Source organism: Berghia stephanieae, chromosome 1 (genome assembly GCF_034508935.2).
Source record: "Berghia stephanieae isolate SIO BIC M18660-M18661 chromosome 1, UCSD_Bste_1.3, whole genome shotgun sequence".
NCBI lineage: Eukaryota > Metazoa > Mollusca > Gastropoda > Nudibranchia > Aeolidiidae > Berghia > Berghia stephanieae.
This window is the reverse complement of record NC_088360.1, coordinates 51,647,594-51,670,641: the sequence shown is the minus strand read 5'-3', so window position 1 is coordinate 51,670,641 and position 23,048 is coordinate 51,647,594. Positions and strand designations below refer to the sequence as shown.

The window sequence follows — 23,048 nt, the reverse complement described above, 5'->3', positions numbered from 1 at the left end:
TATGGGATTTTTCTCCTCTGGATACCCTTTATGCTCGCCGGAGAACTATTTCATACGGGCGTCCGCCATTGTTCCGATAGTTTAGAGCCAGTGTTGCTAAGTTACCATGCGTCATTAGGAAGGAAGTGACGTTACGACTGTTGAAGAGTATTGATGCTGTGCATTTAGGGCATAACGCCCACACCATCCACCAGCCGGATATGACGTACTAACAAATAATAACCACTTTGAGCATTTATAGTCTGATTGACATAATTGAGTGATAACTGATCGTTAAAATGTCTGTCTAAAAACAACAACCAAAAAAAAAAAAAAAGAACGGAGTGACGTCATTTTTATCCCATGAAAATAAAACGCCTATAAACCAAAAAAATTAAATAAGGACTTAAAAACGGTAGTAGGCTAACTGGTACGGCATGTTGGATGCGATTGCTCGTCGATTTATTCATTAGACGAATTTATTTCGAACACGAAAGAGAAGCTTCACCCATTAGTTTTCCATCCGATTTGTGATAGACGGAAACCCATTACAATCATTTTATATTTTTATTGATTTAACATAAAACATTATATTCCGCACTGTTTACAGTATTTCCCATTTCAAAAGCATACATTCACTCCTATTTATTTCTATGTCGAAGTCGCAGGTTGGTTTTTACACATATTAATGAAGAATGATCAAAAGATGACTACAATAAATGATTTATAGAGCCTAACTTATTTTTGTGCTCGATACGAGCAATGGAATTAGACTGTAGAGTTATTTATTATAGATGAATGTAAGAAAATTTGTCTGTGAAGTTTGCCAACTTGTGAAAATAATGAAAATGCCGTTTCCTGAGAATTCAGCAGTACCATATTTGCAAAATTAGTACCACGAGCTATGCGGAAAAATACAAAACTAAGAGTAAATTATAAATCATACTGATTGTTTACAAAATAGATTATTAAATAATAATAACAAGATATCAAATCAATAAAAGCAATTAAATATAATGTATCCTGGCCAGAGAGCGCAATATCAGTCACATCTTTTAGCACTACATTTCTTTAGCGAATTTACTTTTGTTTAACAATGATGTGAAACGGTTGATCCAGTCCATCGTTTAGGTTGTCAACACGGTGTGAACCTCTGTGGTTTATGTTTTTCTTTTTGTCAACTTGGATTCAAAATATTGTTTTTGCAGTATAATGTCAGACAAAACAACAGATGGGTATAAAAATGGTCGACCGGCGAGGGACGCAAGCTCTCATTCTGATGATAGCAGTGATGAATCGGATCAGGGTGAGTAAAATTTATGAAAGCAATATAGTTTCCCTGTCAGGGCCCCAAAGTTAACGATTAATTCAGAATGGATATCTCATGTAATTGCATGTTTCGAATTTTCTTGATCTACATTGATTTACTAAACATTAAAAGTATTTCTATTTTTGTTTTGTCCTGTTGCTTTCAGAAAACGGGATGCGAATTGGTGACGAGTACCAGGCAGTTATCCCAGAATGTACCCCAGGTATGTATTTGTGGTTTTGACCGTAAAGTAGATATTTCCTACACACCAATAGATATATATATATCGTAACGAAGTAATCAACTTCAAGTAAATTAAGTTTTAAATCAATGATCCTGTATTTTTATTGTGAGTGTGCGTGTTCTGCATGAAGTAAACAAGCTTACATTTTCTGCCCCAGTCAGTTTAGTTTCTTCACAGCCTTGACACAGTTCTAGCAGTTGATTTTGTCATCAAGTCAAGCTGTGCCATCCAGACTACGACAGAACCCTCTTTGTCTGTCTTATTAATAAACCCACAAAACGCTTTTAGAAATTATCGATAACGATTTTAAAAATTTCATTTCAATAAAAGTTCAATAAATAGGAGATAGATTAAATTAAAACTGATGATTATTTTGGTTTCTCCAGTTCAAGGTTCTTAGTATTCATTCTTTCTCATAAATATCAATAATGTCTCTCTTATATTGACTTGTATTAATAATTTTAACACACACACAAACTCACACACCATCAACACACATACACAATATATCATCATCATTATTATCATCATCATCGTTGTCGTCATCATCACCATCATCTTCATCATCAACATTACCATTACCATCATCATCATCATCATCATGTATAGATTCAAAACATTACAATTCAATTTAAATGTTTTGTGTTAAACACAAAATGCAATTGATGATAATCTTACCCCATTTGATAGAACATTGATTCAGAAAACATGTGGTTGACATGAAAAAAAAATTACTTACCAGTGGAAAGAAAGTTGACTGTCTTTCAAACTTCTGTTGCTGCAATTAACTACACAATAATTTTGAACCATTTTGAAAATTGAAAACAAATTACTTGGAATGAAAATGTTAAATATAAACTTCTGGCTTTTATTCGATTTACAAAGGAAATGGGAAGAATAAAGAAGAGGGGTTGAGAGTGCTTTGTATAAATAATGAATTGGGCATGCTCTCCATTACTTCATGCACACATTTTTATTGCCCTCTATCGACAGCCAACCGGTTATTTAATCAGGTGTGTGATTATGTCAGTGCGAGATGACTGCCACAACTTGTGGTTATCTGACAATAATAAATAATAGATAAAATCAAGTTCCCTTTATTCATCACATAGGGGAAATTTGTCTCTAGGGTCTATTCCAAGGGAAGACTGGAATAACCCAGGCGTCAGCCGCAGTGCAGCGCTCCAAATTGAGCTAGGGCGAGGTGACTGGCAGCAGTGAGTGATCGAAACTGGTACCTTTCGGGTAGGAAGCAAAGATTGTACCACTGATTCGTGCTGCTCCAATAATGAGCGATCTTATTTAATTACTCTCAAGTTTAATCATGAGTCCTTTCTTGGTTAAGACACTGTGCCGGTTATACCAAAGTCATCAAAAATCATTATATCAAAAGTTTCCAGACTTGCATCTTACTTTAAAAGCGCTGCAGTATTAATAGCGTGGGAAGTTGCCCCGTCTTTTTGAAAAATAAATAATTGATCGGAATAAAGTGTAGAAAAAGTTTCTTCTATCAATGGTACATGATTTTCAATAAGGAGCAGAAATCACAATCGGTTTATTTCTAAAGATTAATTGTCTCCAATGAGTCCTGACTTGAATGCTATGGATTCCATCCAAGAATTCCACAATTTCAGCAGAAAAACATGATGCAGTGGTGCTGGTGGTGGTTCCAATAGAGGTGGTGGTGGTGGTGGAGGTTGCAATAGTGGTGGTGGTGTTTGCAGTAGTGATGGTGGTGGTGGTGATGATGATGTGTTAGTGATAGTGGTGGAGGTTGTAGTGATGGTGATGATGATGATGTGGTGATTGTTGTAGTAGTGATGATGATGATGTAGTGGTTGCAGTAGTGGCAGTAGTATTGATGATGATGTGGTGATGGTTGTGGCGGTTGTAGTGATGGTGTTGTGGTGGTTATGGTTTTAGTGATGATGACAATGATGATGTGGTGGTGGAGGTGGTTGTGGTAGTCATGATGATGATAATTACATATGAAGTATGCTTGTCACATATCCTGAAATAATGATTGGTGTTAGTGTTAGCCATTATCACTGCTGATGACACTAACTGAATTCAAAACTCAGTGATTCAGAACTTTCATTAGTATCAGTTATAGAAAATTGTGTTGCTAACATTAAGTATTGGATGAAACTAACAAACTTAAATTTAATTATGACAAAACAGAAATGATAATTTTTGGTAATAGGTATCAACTCTCAAAAATATCTACAAATGAGATACTAGTGGGTGAAAATACTATTAAACCCAGTTCTTGTGTGAGAAATCTTGGTGTGTATTTAGATCAAGGGTTATCCATGGAAGATCATGTTTTAAAAAATATGTCAACGTTGTAACTATCACATTAGAAATATTAGAAAAATCAGATGTTATATTGATGGGGATATTACAAAGATGCTTGTTCATTCTTATATTACCTGCAGATTAAATTATTGTAATGCCCTTCTCATTGGCTGATAAAACAGATTAATTCATCAACTACAAAAATTTCAAAATAAAGCGCCTTGACTAAAATTAAAGAAAAAATGAGATCATAACACCAGTTCTCCAGGAATTGCATTGGTTTCCTGTGAAATTTAGGATATAATTTAAGATATTTTACTTTGTTTTTAGATGTCTGGATGGATTGGCACCTGAATATTTGCAGGAACTAAATAAAAAATATGAACCCACTCGAAATTTAAGATCATCTCAGTCCCCACTTTGGTCAGGCCCCTAGCTTTCTAAATGATTTCTTAGAGATGATCCAAATAGAAGCTCATTATTATCTTCAAATCTTCTACTACTACTTCAAATAATATCAAATTGATCCCAATGAACAACTATAATTATAATTTCTATGGCGGAAGAGCTTTTAATGTTGTCAGACCACTAGTCTGGAAGAAATTACCTCAAAAAAAATTTACAAAATAATTTCACTGAAACATTTTTGTAATTTGAATGGCCAGTGATGTAAAGTTTTAAAATATTTTTTGTTTTGTTTCTGTCATTTGTTGTCAATATGATTCCATTATTAATTAATTATTATTACATTAGAGTTTTGTCTCCTTTTTCCTTTTAGATTTGAAATATGAAGGAAAACCAGAAGCCATGTTAGTTTGGGCACCTTCTCCTAATCTCTCAAGTGCAAAAGGTAAATATAATAATAATAATTGATTATTTTCATAATGTTGGTAAGTCTGCTGTTAATTAAAAATTCTTTATCAGTGGGAATTACCAGATTTTTAGAGTTTCATCAATCATTAAGATAAAACCAGGGTCTTGCATCAAATTTTCAGATTTTGGATTCCATAAATATTTAGACAGATTGGGTTTCACTACCAAGATATTATTAATGTTAACTTCCACAGATAACACATTATCAAAATCACTGTCATTACAACCACCACCTCTCATATTATCATATTCATCAATCATTACTACCTCACCACCAACACCACCTCTACTACCACCATCACTCCAACACCACCATCATCATTATCATCATCAACCTCATCATCATATTCATCACAATGTTTGCTACCATCAGAAGCTCTATCACTATTTAGCTATATATATCAGCATTTTGATGTATAATTAAAACAATATGCTATTTTTTATGAATTGTGAGGGCTTTTGTAGGTAATTTTACATACTAAAGTGAATCAATTGTTACAATTGGTAAAACTGCTTTCATGATTAGCTAAATCTTGCCTGGAATGCCATATTTGCATTATATTTTCAACAAAGCTGCTGGACCTGCAAGTAAGCTGTGGTGCCTTATGATCTTGGTTGAGGGGAGTCACTATTCCTCTTGAAATTGTGATCTTGGAATTTTTCACTTTTGATTATTAGCCACATTGAAGTTAGATTTGACAGCTGTTTGAACTTAGGCTTGTAGTTTATAAACTTGTCCTTCAGAACCAGGAGGCCCATGGAGCTGAAGTTTATTCCGGTTTCTCTAGCATGAAACGGGACAATAGCAATTGCTTGCTTGAATAGGATGCTAGTCAATAGCAAAGTACTTTCTGACTGATATAACAGACCCAACTACCCAATCACTGCTGGGTGACATGGGGATCAGAATAAAATCTTTACTGCACCAGGGATTGATCCTGGTCATTTTTTACGAGAATCGAATGCTCTACCAACTGAGCCATCGGAATCTACCAAATTTTATAAACTTGTAGCTTGTAAATAATCAGTATACATATTTTGAAAACCTTTCAGGAATCTAATTAATATCAGGGCTGAGAATCTTCCTCCTAAAGGCGGATTTCGCCTAAACCGTGTTTTATCTCCGCCCATCACCATCACAATTCCGCCTTTTAAAAAGACTCACCACAACCACTACATCAACATCCCTATCACCATTACTACTACAACCACCACCACATCATCATCTCTACCACCACCACCATCACTACTGCAACTACCACCACATCATCATTCCTATCACCATTAATACTACAACCACCCGCATCATCATCCCTACCACCACCACCATCCCTATTACAACTACCACCACATCATCATCCCAACTACCACTACCACAACAACCACCACCACATCATCATCCCTACCACCACTACCACTATCTACAACCACCACCACATCATCATCCCTACCATCACCACCAGCTACAACCACTACTACTACAACTACCATCACATCGTCATCCCTCAGTGATGATAATTTTCCGCGGATCCACCGAATTCCGAGATTTTAGGATTTTTCTGAAATTTTCAGCTGTTTTTGTTTAGCTGAAAAATCACCAATATGTCTTTTGTCATTTTTTGACACTTCTGCTCAGCTGCATGATTTTTGATGACATTAGTCTAGACACATTGGCGCCAAATGTGAATAGTGGTACAATACCCATGACGGCCTTAGATGAAAAGATGATCAAAAGGGAAGGAGATGGAGCAAATGGGTGTCAATATTTTTGTACCATTTAGCTTTGTACTCCTTTTTTTGTTTGTTTGTTTGTTTGTTTGTTCTGAATTCAATTGAATTCATTACAACTTATCTCTAATTACCAATTTAAACAAAAATCAGAGTGGTCTCTCTCTCTCTCTCTCTCTCTCTCTCTCTCTCTCTCTCTCTCTCTCTCTCTCTCTCTCTCTCTCTCTCTCTCTCTCCTCTCTCTCTCTTCTCTCTCTAATTATCTATCTATCTATCTATCTCTCACTCTCTTTCTTTCTTTCTTTTCCATATTTTATTTCTCAGCCAACCTTCTAACTTCACATTATTATGGTAATAGATATCACTTTGTAACAGAGAGAAAATGTAACAGTAACAGTAAGTTTGGCTGATCGATTTAAGTAATAATTTTTTTAAGGCTTGATTTAAATTCGCTCATTTGATGGAATATGTTTTACAATTGATTAAAGATTCTTATTCATAAGCTGCATTATAACCACAAGGTTGCAGTAATACACACACACTAGCCTTGTTTGTAGTATTAAAAAATACCTCCTTTTGGTCAAAAGTTATTATAATCTCTTGATATAGTGGGAAGCATTATAGGGCTCTAATATGTTTAATTGGAAATGACAATTTTAAAAATTATATTTACAAAAAGTCAGTTTATATCTTGTGATCAGAATAGACGTGTTTTAGAAGTTAGTAATATATTACGTAATATTAAGTAACAATGAATAGCTATGTTATTTTTTGTATTAGATTTGGGCTTGACAGACTGGCCGATCGATTTTCCTCCTTTTTTACACATTGTCATTATCATCACTAATCCCTACCACCACTACTACAACAACCACCACATCATCATTCCTACTACCAATACAACTACATCCTCCACCACCACATCATCCTAACTATCACTACTACTACTACCACCACATTATCCCTACCACAACTATTACAACCACCACCACACGATCATTCCCAACACCTCTACAACTACAACCACCATATCATCATCCTTATCACGATCCTACTACAACCACCACTGCATCATCATCCCTACCGCTACCTTTTTTAACTGCAACTACAATATGTTGTAATTACACTTTCAACTTTTGAAATTCCTCCAAGTGGTGTCAGAAATTATTGCGAGACGCAATTTGGATTGCATCTCAGTAGATTTTAATGAAATTCAAATTTATTTGTTATCGTCGCATGGATGGGTCTTGAACTATTCGCTGAAAAATTTCCTCCATTTTCGTGACCAGTCATTCTCACTCCTGAACGATCATGACATCATGACCATCCCCACCACAAATATCACGACTACAAAAGCAACTATCACATTATCATCAGTAACACCATCTCCACAACCACATCATCACTGTCATCATTATAATCAGTACACCTCTAGTGCAAGCACCACTATCACATCATCTTCCTGGTGGGATCTTTACTTGCATAGATCAGAATTGCTTTCTGTCTTTGTCTTGGCTTGATCCTTTTCCTGGCCAGATTCATTGGCAGGGAGGGAAACAATTAAATGTATAGTCATGGTTTTTGGGAGATATGTTTGTCCTCGTAAATCATCTCTCTTTTGTGTGACGTTAGATTTGTTGTTCTAAATTTTATATTTATCTCACAAGGATTCTGTGCTTGTGTCTTGGTGAAAATTTTAGGTGACCTCAAACTAACTACATTGATAGTTTTATCTTGAAGTCAGTTTCTCACAAACGGACTCCAAAATCAAACTATCAATGTAGTTAGTTTGAAGTTTTTTTACAGCCCCATTTCTACCTTTTAAGTGGTGCTGAAATGACCGTCAAGTAAAAGTGAAGCAAGCCCCGTAAAAACCATTCGAACTAATAACTCAAAACTCTCTCTCTCTCTCTCTCTCTCTCTCTCTCTCTCTCTCTCTCTCTCTCTCTCTCTCTCTCTCTCTCTCTCTCTCTCTCTCTCTCTCTTTCTCTCTTCTCTCTTCTTTCTCTCTCTCTCTCTCTCTCTCTCTCTCTCTCTCTCTCTCTCTTTCTCTCTCTCTCTCTCTCTCTCTCTCTCCTCTCTCTCTCTCTCTCTCTCTCTCTCTCTCTCTCTCTTTCTCTTTCTCTATCTCTATCCATCTATCTCTCTTTACACAAACACACATAGACACACAAATCAATAAAGTACACTTATTTGTTTAGTCCTGATTAGTTTTCATGTTCATCCTCCACTACTTACCAATAACGGGTTATCACAAACACCTTGACTTCAATCTCTCTCTCTCTCTCTCTCTCTCTCTCTCTCTCTCTCTCTCTCTCTCTCTTACACACACATGACACATATGTACGTTCACATACAAGTCAATAAAGTTCACTCAGTTCTTTAGCCTCATAATTTTTCACTTTCATCGTTCTGTACTCATCACTAGATTTACTTTGAGAGCTAGCTGTCTCTCTCTCTCTCTCTCTCTCTCTCTCTCTCTCTCTCTCTCTCTCTCTCTCTCTCTCTCTCTCTCTCTCTCTCTCTCTCTCTCTCCCTCACGCACGCACACACATACACATACACAAATCAGTAAAGAGCACCCAGTTCTTTAGCCTCGATATGTTTTCATTTTTCATCTTTCTATACTTAACAGTGATACACACACACACACACACGCACGCACACACACACACGCACACACACACACATATTTTTCAATTAAATGTTAATTTCCTGGCAATTGTCAACATGAAACATACGTTAACTTAATATTTACGATTAACAAATAAAACACAACACACATAACAATAAAGTTCACTCAATACTTTTTTAACCTAATCTTTCTGTACCTATCACTATATTCAATTTGAGCAGTCTCTCTCTCTCTCTCTCTCTCTCTCTCTCTCTCTCTCTCTCTCTCTCTCTCTCTCTCTCTCTCTCTCTCTCTCTAAATCTATAAAGTGGATCATATCCTTTTCACATCAGCCATCAATCTCTTTTCATCTCCAAGTACACACCTTATCACCACCACCATCATCATCATCATTATCACTGCCACTACTACTACTACAACCACCACCGTCGCCACACCATCATTTCATGAACGACCACCACTACTACTACTACTACAACCACCTCCACCACATCATCATCATCATCACCATTATTACCACCACCACCACCATGACATCAAAACACTATCACCATTAAAACAACAATCACTACCACATCCTTACCACTACTACTACAACCTCCTCCAACACAACAATATCACCACCACCACTTCTGCAACCACCACAACCACATACATCATCATTATCATTACTGCCACCAGTACAACAGCCACCATCATATCATTATTACCACCACCCCTACCATTCATTTTTATATTTCATACGTCATAATGAAATTGGTTTTGGAACTTTACTTGATTTGAAACAAGGGGTATTGGGATGATTATAGATCTCAATAGATTATATTTAGTTTGCAGAAATTCCTGTTTTAGCTTTGAAATTATTCGGAATTGTTTCTGAAATGTACGTGAGCCAAATTTTAAGTTGGCGTCTCTGGTCAACTTGAAACAATGGGAGGTGGGCATTAGTGAATCTGTGAATAAGGGAGATGTGGCGACTACCACTACTACTACAACCATCACCACATCATCATCCCTACCACGACTACTACAACCACCACCACATCATCATACCTATGACTACCATTACTACAACCACCATGTTATAATAACACTTTCAGTTTTTGAAATTCCTCCGAGTGGTGTCAGAAAATTGCTGCGAGACACATTTTGGATTGCATCACAATAAATTTTAATGAAATTTTAATTTATAGGTTATTTTTGCATGGATGCTTCTTGATCTTAGCGCTGAAAAATTTCCTCCTTTTTTAGTGACCAGTCATTCTCACCCCTGTAACATGATAGTCATTCAGAGCCATGAGGCCCATTGAATCGAGAGTTTATCATAGTTTCTATAGCGTTAAACAGATGGTATCAAAGTAATTTCCACCAGATGTAGTCGAGTGGATGGGTTAAAAAAACCCAACAAACCCAGCTACTCCCAAGATCCATAACTGTCCCTGAGTTTATGATCGAGCGCCTACTGAAATATCAGAATCCCCAATTGAAATGGAAGGAACAATGATTGGCATGTTATTCTTTTTGTATGCAAATATCAAATCTGTTTTGTTTTTTAAACATTAGAATCATTTTAAAAAATCTATCTCTCCACATTCAAGAAGGTTACTTTCTTCCACTTCCCCTGCCTCACAAGAAAATAGAAAAAAGAAGAATTCTAAAGAGAAAAAAAAAGAATTGAGTTATGAAAACTTTATAAAAATATTTTTGAAGATTTATTACAGTAGTAAACAAATATTATACTTTAAGAAGAAATTGGAAATATGAAATGTCATAATCTGACTTGATTCTGTCAATATTGTTCATGGTTTATTTCAAAGTTAACCTTATTTTGAATGTTGATTTATTGTTGTTTTACAATCCATTTTTTAAAATATACATCACATTGTTTTATCTATTTTCATCTTGTCCTTCAGTTGATGAATACATCCGCATTGCCAAAGATCTACACGACTACAATATGGAACAGGCTCTGGGAATGCTATTCTGGCATAAACACAACATTGAAAGAGCGCTCTCTGATTTGCCAAATTTCACGCCATTTCCAGATGAGTGGTCAGTGGAGGACAAGGTTCTCTTTGAACAGGCTTTCGGGTTCCATGGCAAAAGTTTTCACAGAATTAAACAGATGGCAAGTGGGTTTATTATTTTGGAATTAGTGTGTTCTTCTCCCAGTTGTACATTTTGCGGTGTATATTATCATTGATTTTAGAAAATTAAAATGTGCACAAAAATGTGATGATGAGCTTCAATGGCATGTTTTACATTTGAATTGAAATTGAAACGATTAAAGCAAAGCTTAAAAAAAAAACAACTGAAAAACTCTAAAACTGAATTTTGGTTTTCTCACCCTGGGTTGAATTTGTATATTAATTTATTCAAATTCAAATGATAAAAAGAAATGCAAGAGGTCTTTGAATTGGCATGACATCTTGCATAAATTGTCAAGACACTTCAGCAGATCTGCCAAGTCTTCTGATTTTATTGGGAATTTCTTCATATTAATAGAACTATCACTTGAATAACCTAAAATGTGTTGAAAAGAGTATTACACTAAAACTTTGAGAGTTTTAAGCTCAATGTAAGACAATGGCACACACATTATCCATATCACTGATGTAATAGTAACAAGATATTGAAGAGCAATAATTATTTTTTCCCCAAGACAAATATTTCTAATGCTATATTTTCTTTTCTTTTACTTAAAAAAATATTTTGTTTTGAGAAACCAAGACCTACTAGAACTTGCTAAATTTTCATGGACAAAATTCTGGATTTTTTTTTTTGACAAATCTGTGATTTAAATGAAGATGATAATGATGGTGACGTCGATAATGGTAATGGTGATGGTTATGAGAAAATTCTAACTCTTAGGGGTTAATAATGATAATAATAATGATAATATTAATAATGATAATAATAATAATAATAAAAATAATAATAATAATGAAGTACTCTTAGCGCTATATGCCAAAACCTCAAAGTGCTTTACAATATCACTTAACATACCATACACACGCATACCGTGCCAAAAGACCCATACAACAGTCGAACACATCAACTATACAAGTTTTACAAAATAAAATAAAAAGTGACATTCAACAAATGAGAACTAAAAAATAAAACAAGTAATTAACTCACCAAGCAGGAAACATCTACAATTAAAATTTCTGGAAAAGATCAGTTTTCAGCTGTTTCTTAATATCTTTGATGCTGCTCACAAGCATTACTGACAAATGGAAGGCCCTGCTTTATAGGAAGATAATATTAATAATGATAAACGGCATTTGTATAGTGCTTTATCCCTTTGTCACAGGCTCTAAACGCTTTACAGTGATATAAAACAAAACATAGTACGGTAAGACAAGTGTTGATGGAAAAGTGATACGAATTTAATTTAACAACAACATATGATAATAGTATTGCAACTTATGATGTAAAAAGATAAAACTTTAAGTGAGATTTAAAAGTTGCCAATGAATCTGAGCATCTCACGTGTGATGGGAGAGAGTTCCAAAAATGAGGGGCTGAAAATGAAAAGAATGTTCACCTATTTTACGCAAGGTCTTAGGTTTGACAAGGATTGATTGGTCATTGCTTGACCTCAAGTTTCTATTGGGGACAGATATTTCAAGGAAAGCTCATTTTGGCTGCTAATTTCCATTTTTAATTACAAAGGTTTGCATTTTTTAAAAATAAGTATAAAAATGAAAAAATATGTGTTTATTATTATTATTAATATTATTATTATGCAAAATACAATATCTCTGTGTCCATAGCTTCCTGACAAACCTATATCAGCCTTGGTCAAATATTTTTACTCATGGAAAAGAACAAGGTCTCGTTGTAGTGTGATGGACAGGCAAGCCAAAAGATTAGGAAGTGGGGGAGAGAGGTAAGTTGAAATCAATTGGTTTGATTTGATTACAGTACCTATTTGTTTGTTGATGAATCGCTTTTTGCTAATGGTTAACTGTATATGTAAAATTAAATGCATTTTGATTTTCTTCTGTGTAGGCTTAAAGACGAGCGTAAATATCTATTGTTTATTCTTGGAGTTTTGTTATATTCAGTATGGTTCAGCTCAGATTTTTAAAAAGTGGATTTAAACTCAGTTCTCCATTAATTGTACTCAACAACTAGATATATTCTTACTTTATGTTCTTGATTCATTTAGTTCTCAATGTTTGTTTGAGGTTACAAGATATAAAAGGGGTCCTGATAGCTCAGCTGGTAGAGCACTTGCTTGACACACAAAAGGGACTGAGATCGATCCCGGGTGCAGACGAGATTTTTTTCTGACCCCCTTGTCCACCCAACAGTGAATGAGTCGCTGAGTCTGTTAGATTTGGCGGAAAGCACTTTGCGATAGACTTGCATCCTATTAAAAGGATAGCAAGCAATTGCTATTGTCTGTTTCATGCTATAGAAACCGGGATAAACTCTGGCTCCATGGGCCGAATGGCTCTGAAGGACTACTATACAAGATATAAAATCATATAATTGTATACAACAATATTTTTATTCCAGTGATGAAGGTTCTGAACACACATCACAGTCTGATGAAGAGGAGGGCAAAAATAAAGATGTAAGTTCAAATTAAACATTTTGATAATTGTAAAATACACCATAAATTAGTGTAATTTAGGCCTTGTAGTAAAGTGGTCCACCAAGTTATTCATCACTACTTGGGGCTATAGAATTATGGTAAATGGTACATTCTCACGTGAATGCATTTTCTCCATATTTAGATTATCTCTTTATTTATTTAATATTTTGATTACTCCCCAGAAAAAATGTGATAGCTGTATACTCAAGTCATTTTGTCATAACAGACAATAGTTTTTCCTTTATTCTAATAAATCTAGAATTAATTCCTCTATTCTGTCCTACACTGCCTTTGTAGAGAGAGCTTTTTTTTTTTCTTTCTTAGTTTGGGGTAGGTTACAGCTTGGTTTCTACAAATCTTCTACAAACCTGAGGCAATGGAAACTGATAGCCCCAATATTTTTCATCGTTTAATATCACTTTTTACCCAATAAGATTCTCAAGCACTACAGCTCATTATTTGATAAATTCAACAATCAAATACTCTGTCAATTTCATATTTATTGTTTATTTCATCATATGTCGTTCCACTCTCAAACTTGAGGTTTCTACATTATGAAAAAGAACTATATTGCTATTTTTTTCTCAAATTATGTGGCCTGATCCAGAGTATATTAGAAAAGAAGGACCGAAAAATAGTTCCCCATCTTGATTACTGACTGAAGTTATAATGATAGCTCAGTTTTAGGAAGTGACTGTTAGAAAATCTATCCAGATTTGAGTTTAGTATTTTTCTATCTTGCAGAAGGATAAAAGTTGTTGTGTGAATTGTGGTGTAAGTACATCCCAACTTCATGTCACTCCTAAAGGTTCCCTTTGTCACAGCTGTTATCAATACTGGAGGTAATGTATTTTATTCAGTCTGATCAATTTTAGTTTTATATGAAATAGCACAAGTTGGAATTTCCTGTTTAAATGGAGCTCAAATTCCAATTCATGAATATCGTTTGTTGATATTTTATCACATTTTGAGACACCTGACTTATATGCCATAAGATTACAAATTAAAGGCTTATTACTCTTCAAAGTCTCAACCAAGATGTTTTATTCAGCAATATATATAGTCGTTTTCAAGACAGAAATTGCTCAAAAATAATATTTTTACAATAAGATACTATTATAGATCGATGCACCCATAGATTCATCCATTATCTTTTCTATAAGTTCATTATATGGGTTACCCTGCGTTATAAACCTTTAATTTTTCATACCCTAAAAACTGTTCAGTTTAAACATGTAAAGTGTGAGCAGAATATATAAGATGGCACATATTCTAAAAGCAATCAATTTTGTTAATATCCAGACGGACAGGTGTTATGAGATCTGCAGGCCCAAAGCGTCATGATTCCCAATCGACTGGTCGACATAATCCCATCAAACACAAGAGAAAACCGCCAAAGGGCATGTATCTAGATCAGAATGATTTGCTAGCCATGGTGTCTGGTCCTCCCAATCAAGCTGAGGCGATTTTGAAGTCTTTAGATTCAGAGCTGGTGTCTCTAAAGAGAATGGTACAAAACAACAAACAGCTGCTTAGTCAACAGAAACACAAGATGAGAACAGGTGTTGATGATTTCAAACCACCAGAGGTTAGTTTTCCAGAAAAGAAAAAATGATTTGATGTGGTGATTTAAAAGTTCCTTGTTAATAGTTTGATTTTGTAAATTTTGTCAGTTTATAAAGGAACAATTGTCTTGAATGTTTTTGAACCAGGACTGTCACACTGTAAAATATTTGTATGCGTTTTCTCATCTCTTTTGACTGTATGCTTTTTGTCTTAAATTTTATGATTTTTGACAGAAACTATTCTCAATATTTTATTATTTAATCTGTTCCTCATACTTTCAGCTTTTTGTAAATTGTCTATGATTTCCACAATCTCTGTGTTATAAATGTGACTGTGTCAATCTGGTTTTATGTCAGAATGAACTAGTTGAAGAAAAAAATACCTAACAAAATGAGTGTAAAATTCAAATTACCAGAATCAAGAAAATTTAAGTTAATGAAACATAACCCACTCTCCTCATCGTCAGGATTTATTTTGACTTAAAGTTTAGAAGTTTAAGAAAGAAAATTCCCCCCCCCCCCCCCCCCCCCCCCCCCCCCCCCAAATAAAAAAAATCAACAAAAGCTTTTGAATAGAGCAGTATTCAATAAATATAATAATCAAAGCACTTAACAAGGGGTCTCAAGCCAACAGCAACACAAATGAGACAAGACATGATACTGGAAAGGCGCTATTATAATTGCTTTTGATAGAGAAATGCTGTTGCCAGGCAGATAGTCATGTTACATCTGCAGAGGCTCCTACCCTTCCGCTTCTTGCGGAATCAATCCTCTTAATTGGTCTACATTCCGTGATTGGGCATTCAAGGCTAAATTCTGCTATTCAATCCAGGAAAATTTGTTTAAAAAATGTCTAGTAAAAGAAAATCCTTTAGAAAAGTGTGAGCTATGTTATAACTCCAATAGCTGTTTTGAACGGAAGTGGTTATTTTCACTACAAATGCAAGTCTTCGTTATTCACAGGCCGTGATTTCAGACAGAAAAATTCTGAACTATATAGCAATTATAGAGGTCCATCAGAAACAAAAAGATTTGAAATTTTGTTCTGTAAATAGCCACTGTGGTTACATAACGGACTTAATGTAAAAACATCAACATCACAAAAATCAATAGATGCTTGTTGGAGTGTGGCGGACTTTGTGAATTTCCTCTTGGTTTTAACCCAAAGTTAAGTTAAAATTTTTAGAATAGTATTTTTTACTGTTGCATGCACTTGTTTTTATTTTATGTTGCACTGATTTCTCCTGTTTTGACTTTGAGATTCTGATACTTAGAATTCTCAGTTCTCTCAAGTTCTCATTCCTCCTAACTGACTAGCTGTGGTAGTCATAGAGGCAGAGGAGTCATGAGATTACTTTGCAGTAGTAATGACCCTTCATCCAGATCAGTCCTCAGATTTCTTCATGAGTGCTGGGCTATCCATCCTTTTCCAGCGGGTGGTTGGATGGGAGCATCACCCTTGAATCATATACCTATGATGTTCGCATGGGTGTACGATCCGATAGTGATGTCGTTTCTTCTTCTCTTTACTAGCCTATCCTGCTTCTTTGGTTTGTGATTGTATTTTTGACAGGGGATATTTTTTTCCCTGTAAATCCTCTGCCTGTTTGTTCTTTGTTATTTATAATTTAGCTTATGATATCTTTAGGTTATGCTTTTGATTGACATTTGTACTATTTTCGTTAGATTGCTTGTTTTTTGTTTCAGCGGTCTCTCATATAACCTCAATTGTGTTGGAAGAGACCTAAAGCAACAAACAAACAAAAAAAAAAAAAAAAAACATCCTTTTCCATTCCTTTACTTTGTTACTTTTGCATGTGTTTGTTTTATTTTATGTTGCATCATTGATTTGAGATTTTAATTCTTAGAATTAGAATAGATTGTGGAAAGTTTTAGGGCCATCCAATCACGTTGTTAATAGAGTTAGCTTAGGTAGTAGAGTTAGGCTGAGAATGAACTTACAATACAATCAATCGGATATCAGGTGATTTTTTAAAACTGAGATTTCTCAACCTTTGTTATATATTTATCAATTTTCTTCATTTTCACTTTGTAGTTATAAATGGACTATGACAGAAATATACAACACATAACATAACAGAAATATACATATACAACCATTTCCTCTTATTTGAACCGTCAATTTTGTAAAAAGGCAGTGTGCGAGTTGGTTTCAGAATTTATTTTCATTTGCCATTTACGTCCCTATGTATTGTTGTAAAGATGTAATTAAGCATTTGAAGTTGGAATTGGAAGATGTAGAGTTTTATATGGCAATATGAAAAACTTGAATATTATGATAGTTTTTAATTTTAAATTTCTATTTCCTTTTCAGTCTGGATTCCGAATCAATGCAAGATGGACAAATGAGGAGCTTCTTTTAGCTGTACAAGGTAAGAGAAAATGGATTTTCCCAATTTGACAGAGATTTGAGAGACCAGGGTAAAGGTTGACAGCAGTGTAGTCATAACTGGCCTGGTGATGGGTCTGTGGAAGGATTTTTTCTAATGACCATAAAGTCTTTTATTTGCAGTCAGCTCCTTTTTACTGAATTGTTTGAGTACTCACATGAAAATGGACGTTGTTGAAAGTTGTTTGCAATCAGAATTTCTGTTCACCCAGCAGTGCAGCTGAGTTTAAGTTAGATACAGAAAGCACTCTGTCATAGTTTACATCTTGTCCAATGGGTGTGCACAATTTTTTTTGTCATGTAACAAAACTGGAATTCATGCCTTATGCTTTATAAAGATTTTATTTGACAATGTACTTTTTTTTTCTTGACCAAATTTGGTCAAATTCCCATTTTTTTCTCTCAGTTTAAATTTTATATTGTTAGTTCAATAAGGAATGGATGTATTAATGGCAGAATCTAACTATACATCTATACTAAAGAAAGAAATGTTATAACTGATAATATTTATCAATATCTTATCTTGCTTATACAGGTGTGAGGAAATACGGAAAAGACTTTAAAGCTATAGCAGAGGTGATAGGTAACAAGACTGAGAACCATGTTCGCAGTTTCTTTGTTAACTTTCGGCGCCGCTATAATTTGGATGAAGTCTTGGAAGAGTATGAGCAGGAGCATGGGATTACCAATGGATCAAGTGCTGCCGATATCAAGGATGAGGAAAATGTTAAAGAAGCTGAGGGGAATGTAAGTGCTGTCCAAATGGAAGGATCATTTCAGTGAACATTTTTCCAGTTATGATTTCCTTTATGTCATGGAACTAAACACCTGTATATATATAAAAATGATATAATGGCATCCCTTTTTTTCTCCATTTTTATATTTTCTTTTACTTCTGTTCTTTTTTCGTCTCCTTCTATCTCCCCACATTTCTTTCTTCTATTTTTTTTAGTTCTCTGCACACAACTTGTTGATAATTTGGATTACTTTTTTAATTAATTCATTTTTTTTCATGTTTTTTTTATTTTTTTATTTTTAGGAGATTAGTAGATTAAGATGCATAGTCGTGTCTCTGCTTATAATTTACTGACTTTTAGACCTTTCAGATTAAAATGAATAGGTAGGTTTAAGTTTAGTCTGTGTGGAAGAAGTAGTTTTCAGTCCTTGCTAGTTGAATTGCTCAAGGCAAATTTTCTTCAATCAATGAAAGCAGTGGGTTAAAAATAGATACGCACACAAAAAATGTTTGTCCAAATGTGACCAAATTCGTATTTTTTTCCTCTAGATTCATATTTTTAATGTTTTAGAGAAAAAAAAGTGAGATTTCTCTTGACTGTCAACTTTATCAATTTCTAACTCAATGATCTTTGATATTAATGCATTGCAAAGTAATGATTTTTGTAAAAGGGGCTTGAAATTGTATTACTGAAATTTGGATCAAAGAATATACTAATTTTGAAGTTTTAAAAAAGGTTTTAATGTTTTTCCTACATAGATGGATATTGACCCAGCTGGTGCTGTGGTGAATGGCAAGAAATCTAAAACAGAGGAAGTGAAGTCTGAAGTAGGAACCACAATCATCAAATCCACAAGTTCCAGTGATGGTGGTGACAACAGCAATCCTGTTGTTATAGAGGCTGCTGCGTCAAAATGAAAACCTATAGAGACAGTATTTCTTTGTTCCATTTGCCCTTTTTCCCACCAATGTTCATTCTTTATTTCTTTTTTTTTTTTTTCTCTTTAAATTAAGTTATACAATTTGATATGGCAGCATATTGTTGCATTTCCAGATTGCACTTGTCTTTACATTGATGCTATTTAAAATGTCCTTGTTGTTGTTGAAAAGAAAAAAGGAAAACATTTGAAGGGAGATTGCGAAAGAAATTGTGAGACCATCAAATCAAAAATTGATCATGATGCCTGTATCCATATTTTACCAGGTCTTGTGTCGTCTTTACCTTTATGGTCATGTTTTTTTTTTTTTGGGGGGGGGGGGGGGTGAAATTATCTTTGAAGACCTGTTGGTAATTACGAAAAATATGGTAATTATTTTGCAGAAATTTAAAAAATAAGAAAATATAATAAAAATAACCGTTGAGCTTGGATTAAGAATTAAAAATATGAAATCACATCAAAACCAAACATCACTGCACTTGGTATAACATATTGTAGGTAAATGGTAGTTACCCATTTTCGTTACTAAATCAATTAAACCGAATGATTTTTTAAAACCTGCATTTCTATATTTGGAAATATGCTAGGCTTTCTCACACTGAAATATAAAACAAATGATGCATACACAGTATTAAGAGAGAAGGTGAAAAACCATAAATGAACTATTCTGGTTGTAAAAGATACTTTGGGTATGCGTGTGATTTGTAATTTTATTTTGTTTGTTGTGCTCAATTTGACAGCTTATTTGTAATCTCCATTGCCAAACTTGTACATAATATATCCCCTACCTATGATTTTAGTTTTTTAAACACAACAAATGGACTATTCACTCTCAAGATCCAATGTTGACTGGATTGCAACTTGTTTTCAGAGATGGGCAAATCTAAATTCGTTGATACATAAGTCTCCTTTTATCCTGTATCTTCCAACAAATGAGCAAGAAATAACTTTTGACACTGACATAATCTGTAAACTTGTGGAAAATGACAGATGAGGAAGTTAATCAATGGATATTCACATCTCGTGTTGTTTTGCCACTGTAGTGGTTTTGCTTGTGTGTCTTGTTTGACTTCATGTCTTAAAGAGTCTAGGTTTTTAAAAATATCAGTTTCAAACACTACATAAGTACCTGTGTGGGTTTTTTTGACCTCCCATGATGAGCAGAGAAGTCACTTTTGCTGTATATAATTTCCTTTTCCAGGTTCCTTTGTATTTGTCTGGGCCCTGGCTATAGTTCTTTTCTGAGCGGGAAATAATTAATTGGATAGTATTAGTTTTTAATCATCGTCCTCGTGTATATTGTTTTTGTTGGGTTTTTTTTTTTTTTTTGGGGGGGGGGGGGGGGGTTGGTGTGTGATTATGATGATTTGTTAGAATTTGAGTGAATTCCTCTGGGTGGACTCTTGTTCTTGTGTCTGGCTGGGTCTTTTAGTTGATGTCAAATTTAAAATACATTCTTGTAAATCATCTCTCCATTATGGAGTAAATTTTCTTTAAATGCTTATTTTGTAACCATCTTCTTTTTTCATTTTGGCTAGTATCCTATAGCAGTGTCTGAGTGATGTAACTACAAGGATATATTGCTCTTTTATTACTTTTGATCCCTGCTCAACTTGTTCCCTTTATCTTAATTTTTTTCTTATGTTATCTTGACACTGTTGCATACTTGATAATAAAATCACAAGTAGATGGAGCACATCTGCAACATTACCTTTAGAAACTGGCAGCTTGGGAACAGAGGCACCACATGGAGTTTCATCTAGAGAAATGCAATGTCGTTTCCATCTGCAGAAAGAAATCTCCAATCACATGCAATTACAAGCTACACAACCACACCTTAGAGCACATAACATCAGCCAAATATTTAGGAATAACAATAGAATCAGACTTAAAATGGGCTGAGCACATCAACATCACAAAAAAAAAGCAAATAGGTCCTGGGTTTCCTCCGAAGAAATTTAAAGATTAAATCAAGCTTAAAGTCATTATATTACAAGTCACTTGTTCGACCACAAATTGAATATGCATGCACCGTTTGGGACCTACACACAAAACACCTTGTTGATAAACTGGAGGCAATACAGAGATGAGTCGCTTGTTTTGTTACGGAGACTATGAAAAAACATCAAGTGCGAGCGGCATGATTGATCAACTTGAATGGAAGTCACTCCAAATTATGAGCAAAATTGCACGCCAGACCATGATGTATAAGATAAAGACCAACCTGGTGGTGATTTCAAATCCTGATCTCCAAACACCAACACGAACTTCTAGGACTTCCCACGTGGACAGTTTCATGCCCACGTGGACAGTTTCATGCTCCTGACATCCACGAAAGACCTAACAAAATTATCATTTTACCCCAGAACCATCACAGATTGGAACAATTTACTGCGGGAAGTTACTTCTGCACCCACTTTAGTTTTATTTACAGAGCTGCTGAATTTTCAACTTATTGTTCATTTCAAAATCTTCATGAGTGAAGGTGGACATTAAAGAAAAATTCAGACTATTATACTCATCATCTTCTTCTCTGTCCATTACTCTTACTCTTACCGGATCCACATTATCTCCTCTATCATCAAGTCCTATTTGAACTAAATCAAAAATATTTCTGCTTTTGCCTGGGAGGATGGGCAATGTCGACTGAATATTTGCCATGCAGTGGAACACGAAGTATGCCTAGGGTTTTAATGATTTTATGAAGGTCTTGGAAAAGGGAAAGTATGAGAATTAAATTATTATGATAGGCAGTAAAGAGGAATGTCCTCTTTTGTGGTGGTTGCAATAACTGATTATGTTGTTTACATTATTATTTTATTGTTGTGGTGCATTAGAAAGCTAATTTTACTGAGGTCTCATTATTTGCTGTTGTGAAACTTATGTTCCACTATTCTTTGAAATGAAAGGATGGTCATGAAATTATGAAAATAAACAAATGTCCTTCTCTATCAAATCCACTCCTCCTCTCCTCCCACCCCCATTCCCTCCTGTGCATGAATGGGAAAAGTTGATTGTTTCAATGCTGTTGTGCATGTAGTTCATTCGTCCATTAATTTGTGATTGGAAGATTTATTTTATTTATTTTTTTGGGAGGGAGGGAGGGGGGGGGGGGGAATGGATAATGTATTCTTAGTGATAATTGTATCGTGATATAAATACTTGAATGGTCTATATTTATCTATTTATTTGAACTATTATTATTTTTATGATTTGTGCAGCACAGGGGATTCAAAATGATGCACTAAAAATATTGAATTAAATTGTCTCTAATTGATTTCATATGTTATGATTGTTTGTACGGACAGATATTTTGTTTGTGCAGAGTTGTAATCTCAAATCCATCGACATCTACAGTTATAGTATAAGCATACATTTCTTGATGTATCTTGTATCCATTCCAATGACATTTTATTGTAGGAATCTATGAATTGGATTTTACATAAATTAAATCTTTGCTCTTTTGTCGTCCAACAGATTTATGAAAGATGGCAAATGAAACATGTTTATGCTTTTTTGATTTTGTCTCTTTGTTGTTTTTTTTCTTCGGGACATAGATATTGTAAACAATTTTGTTTTAAGCCAAAATAGTTGTAATTATTGTTATGTGATGCAGTAGGTAAATCTCCCTTAAGGGATTCTATATTGAGTTGTTCAGTCTTGCTGTCTCTGCTGCTATTCCCTCTTGCATCATTTTCTCTTTTTAGATAAAAAAAAAAATCTTTTT

At 34.5% G+C, this 23,048-nt stretch overlaps 1 protein-coding gene across 1 annotated transcript; it reads left to right on the top strand.

Annotated features, from left to right (window-relative positions):
- Positions 1-1,074: 1,074 nt before the first annotated feature.
- Positions 1,075-22,839, top strand: LOC144977140 (REST corepressor 3-like). Its single transcript, XM_078921995.1, has 11 exons — positions 1,075-1,285; positions 1,455-1,511; positions 4,609-4,680; positions 10,980-11,194; positions 12,843-12,958; positions 13,594-13,651; positions 14,417-14,514; positions 14,975-15,260; positions 17,573-17,630; positions 18,183-18,394; positions 19,143-22,839. The coding sequence occupies exons 1-11, from the start codon at positions 1,192-1,194 to the stop codon at positions 19,299-19,301; spliced, it is 1,425 nt and encodes a 474-aa protein (XP_078778121.1). The 5' UTR covers positions 1,075-1,191; the 3' UTR covers positions 19,302-22,839.
- Positions 22,840-23,048: the final 209 nt, after the last annotated feature.

Bases quoted from the DNA above. Each gene is read 5' to 3' on its own strand.
- LOC144977140 (XM_078921995.1), top strand. From the start codon at position 1,192: ATGTCAGACAAAACAACAGATGGGTATAAAAATGGTCGACCGGCGAGG. The intron at 15,261-17,572 runs GTTAGTTTTCCA...TTTCCTTTTCAG, and splicing joins ATGATTTCAAACCACCAGAG to TCTGGATTCCGAATCAATGC. The intron at 17,631-18,182 runs GTAAGAGAAAAT...TTGCTTATACAG, and splicing joins GCTTCTTTTAGCTGTACAAG to GTGTGAGGAAATACGGAAAA.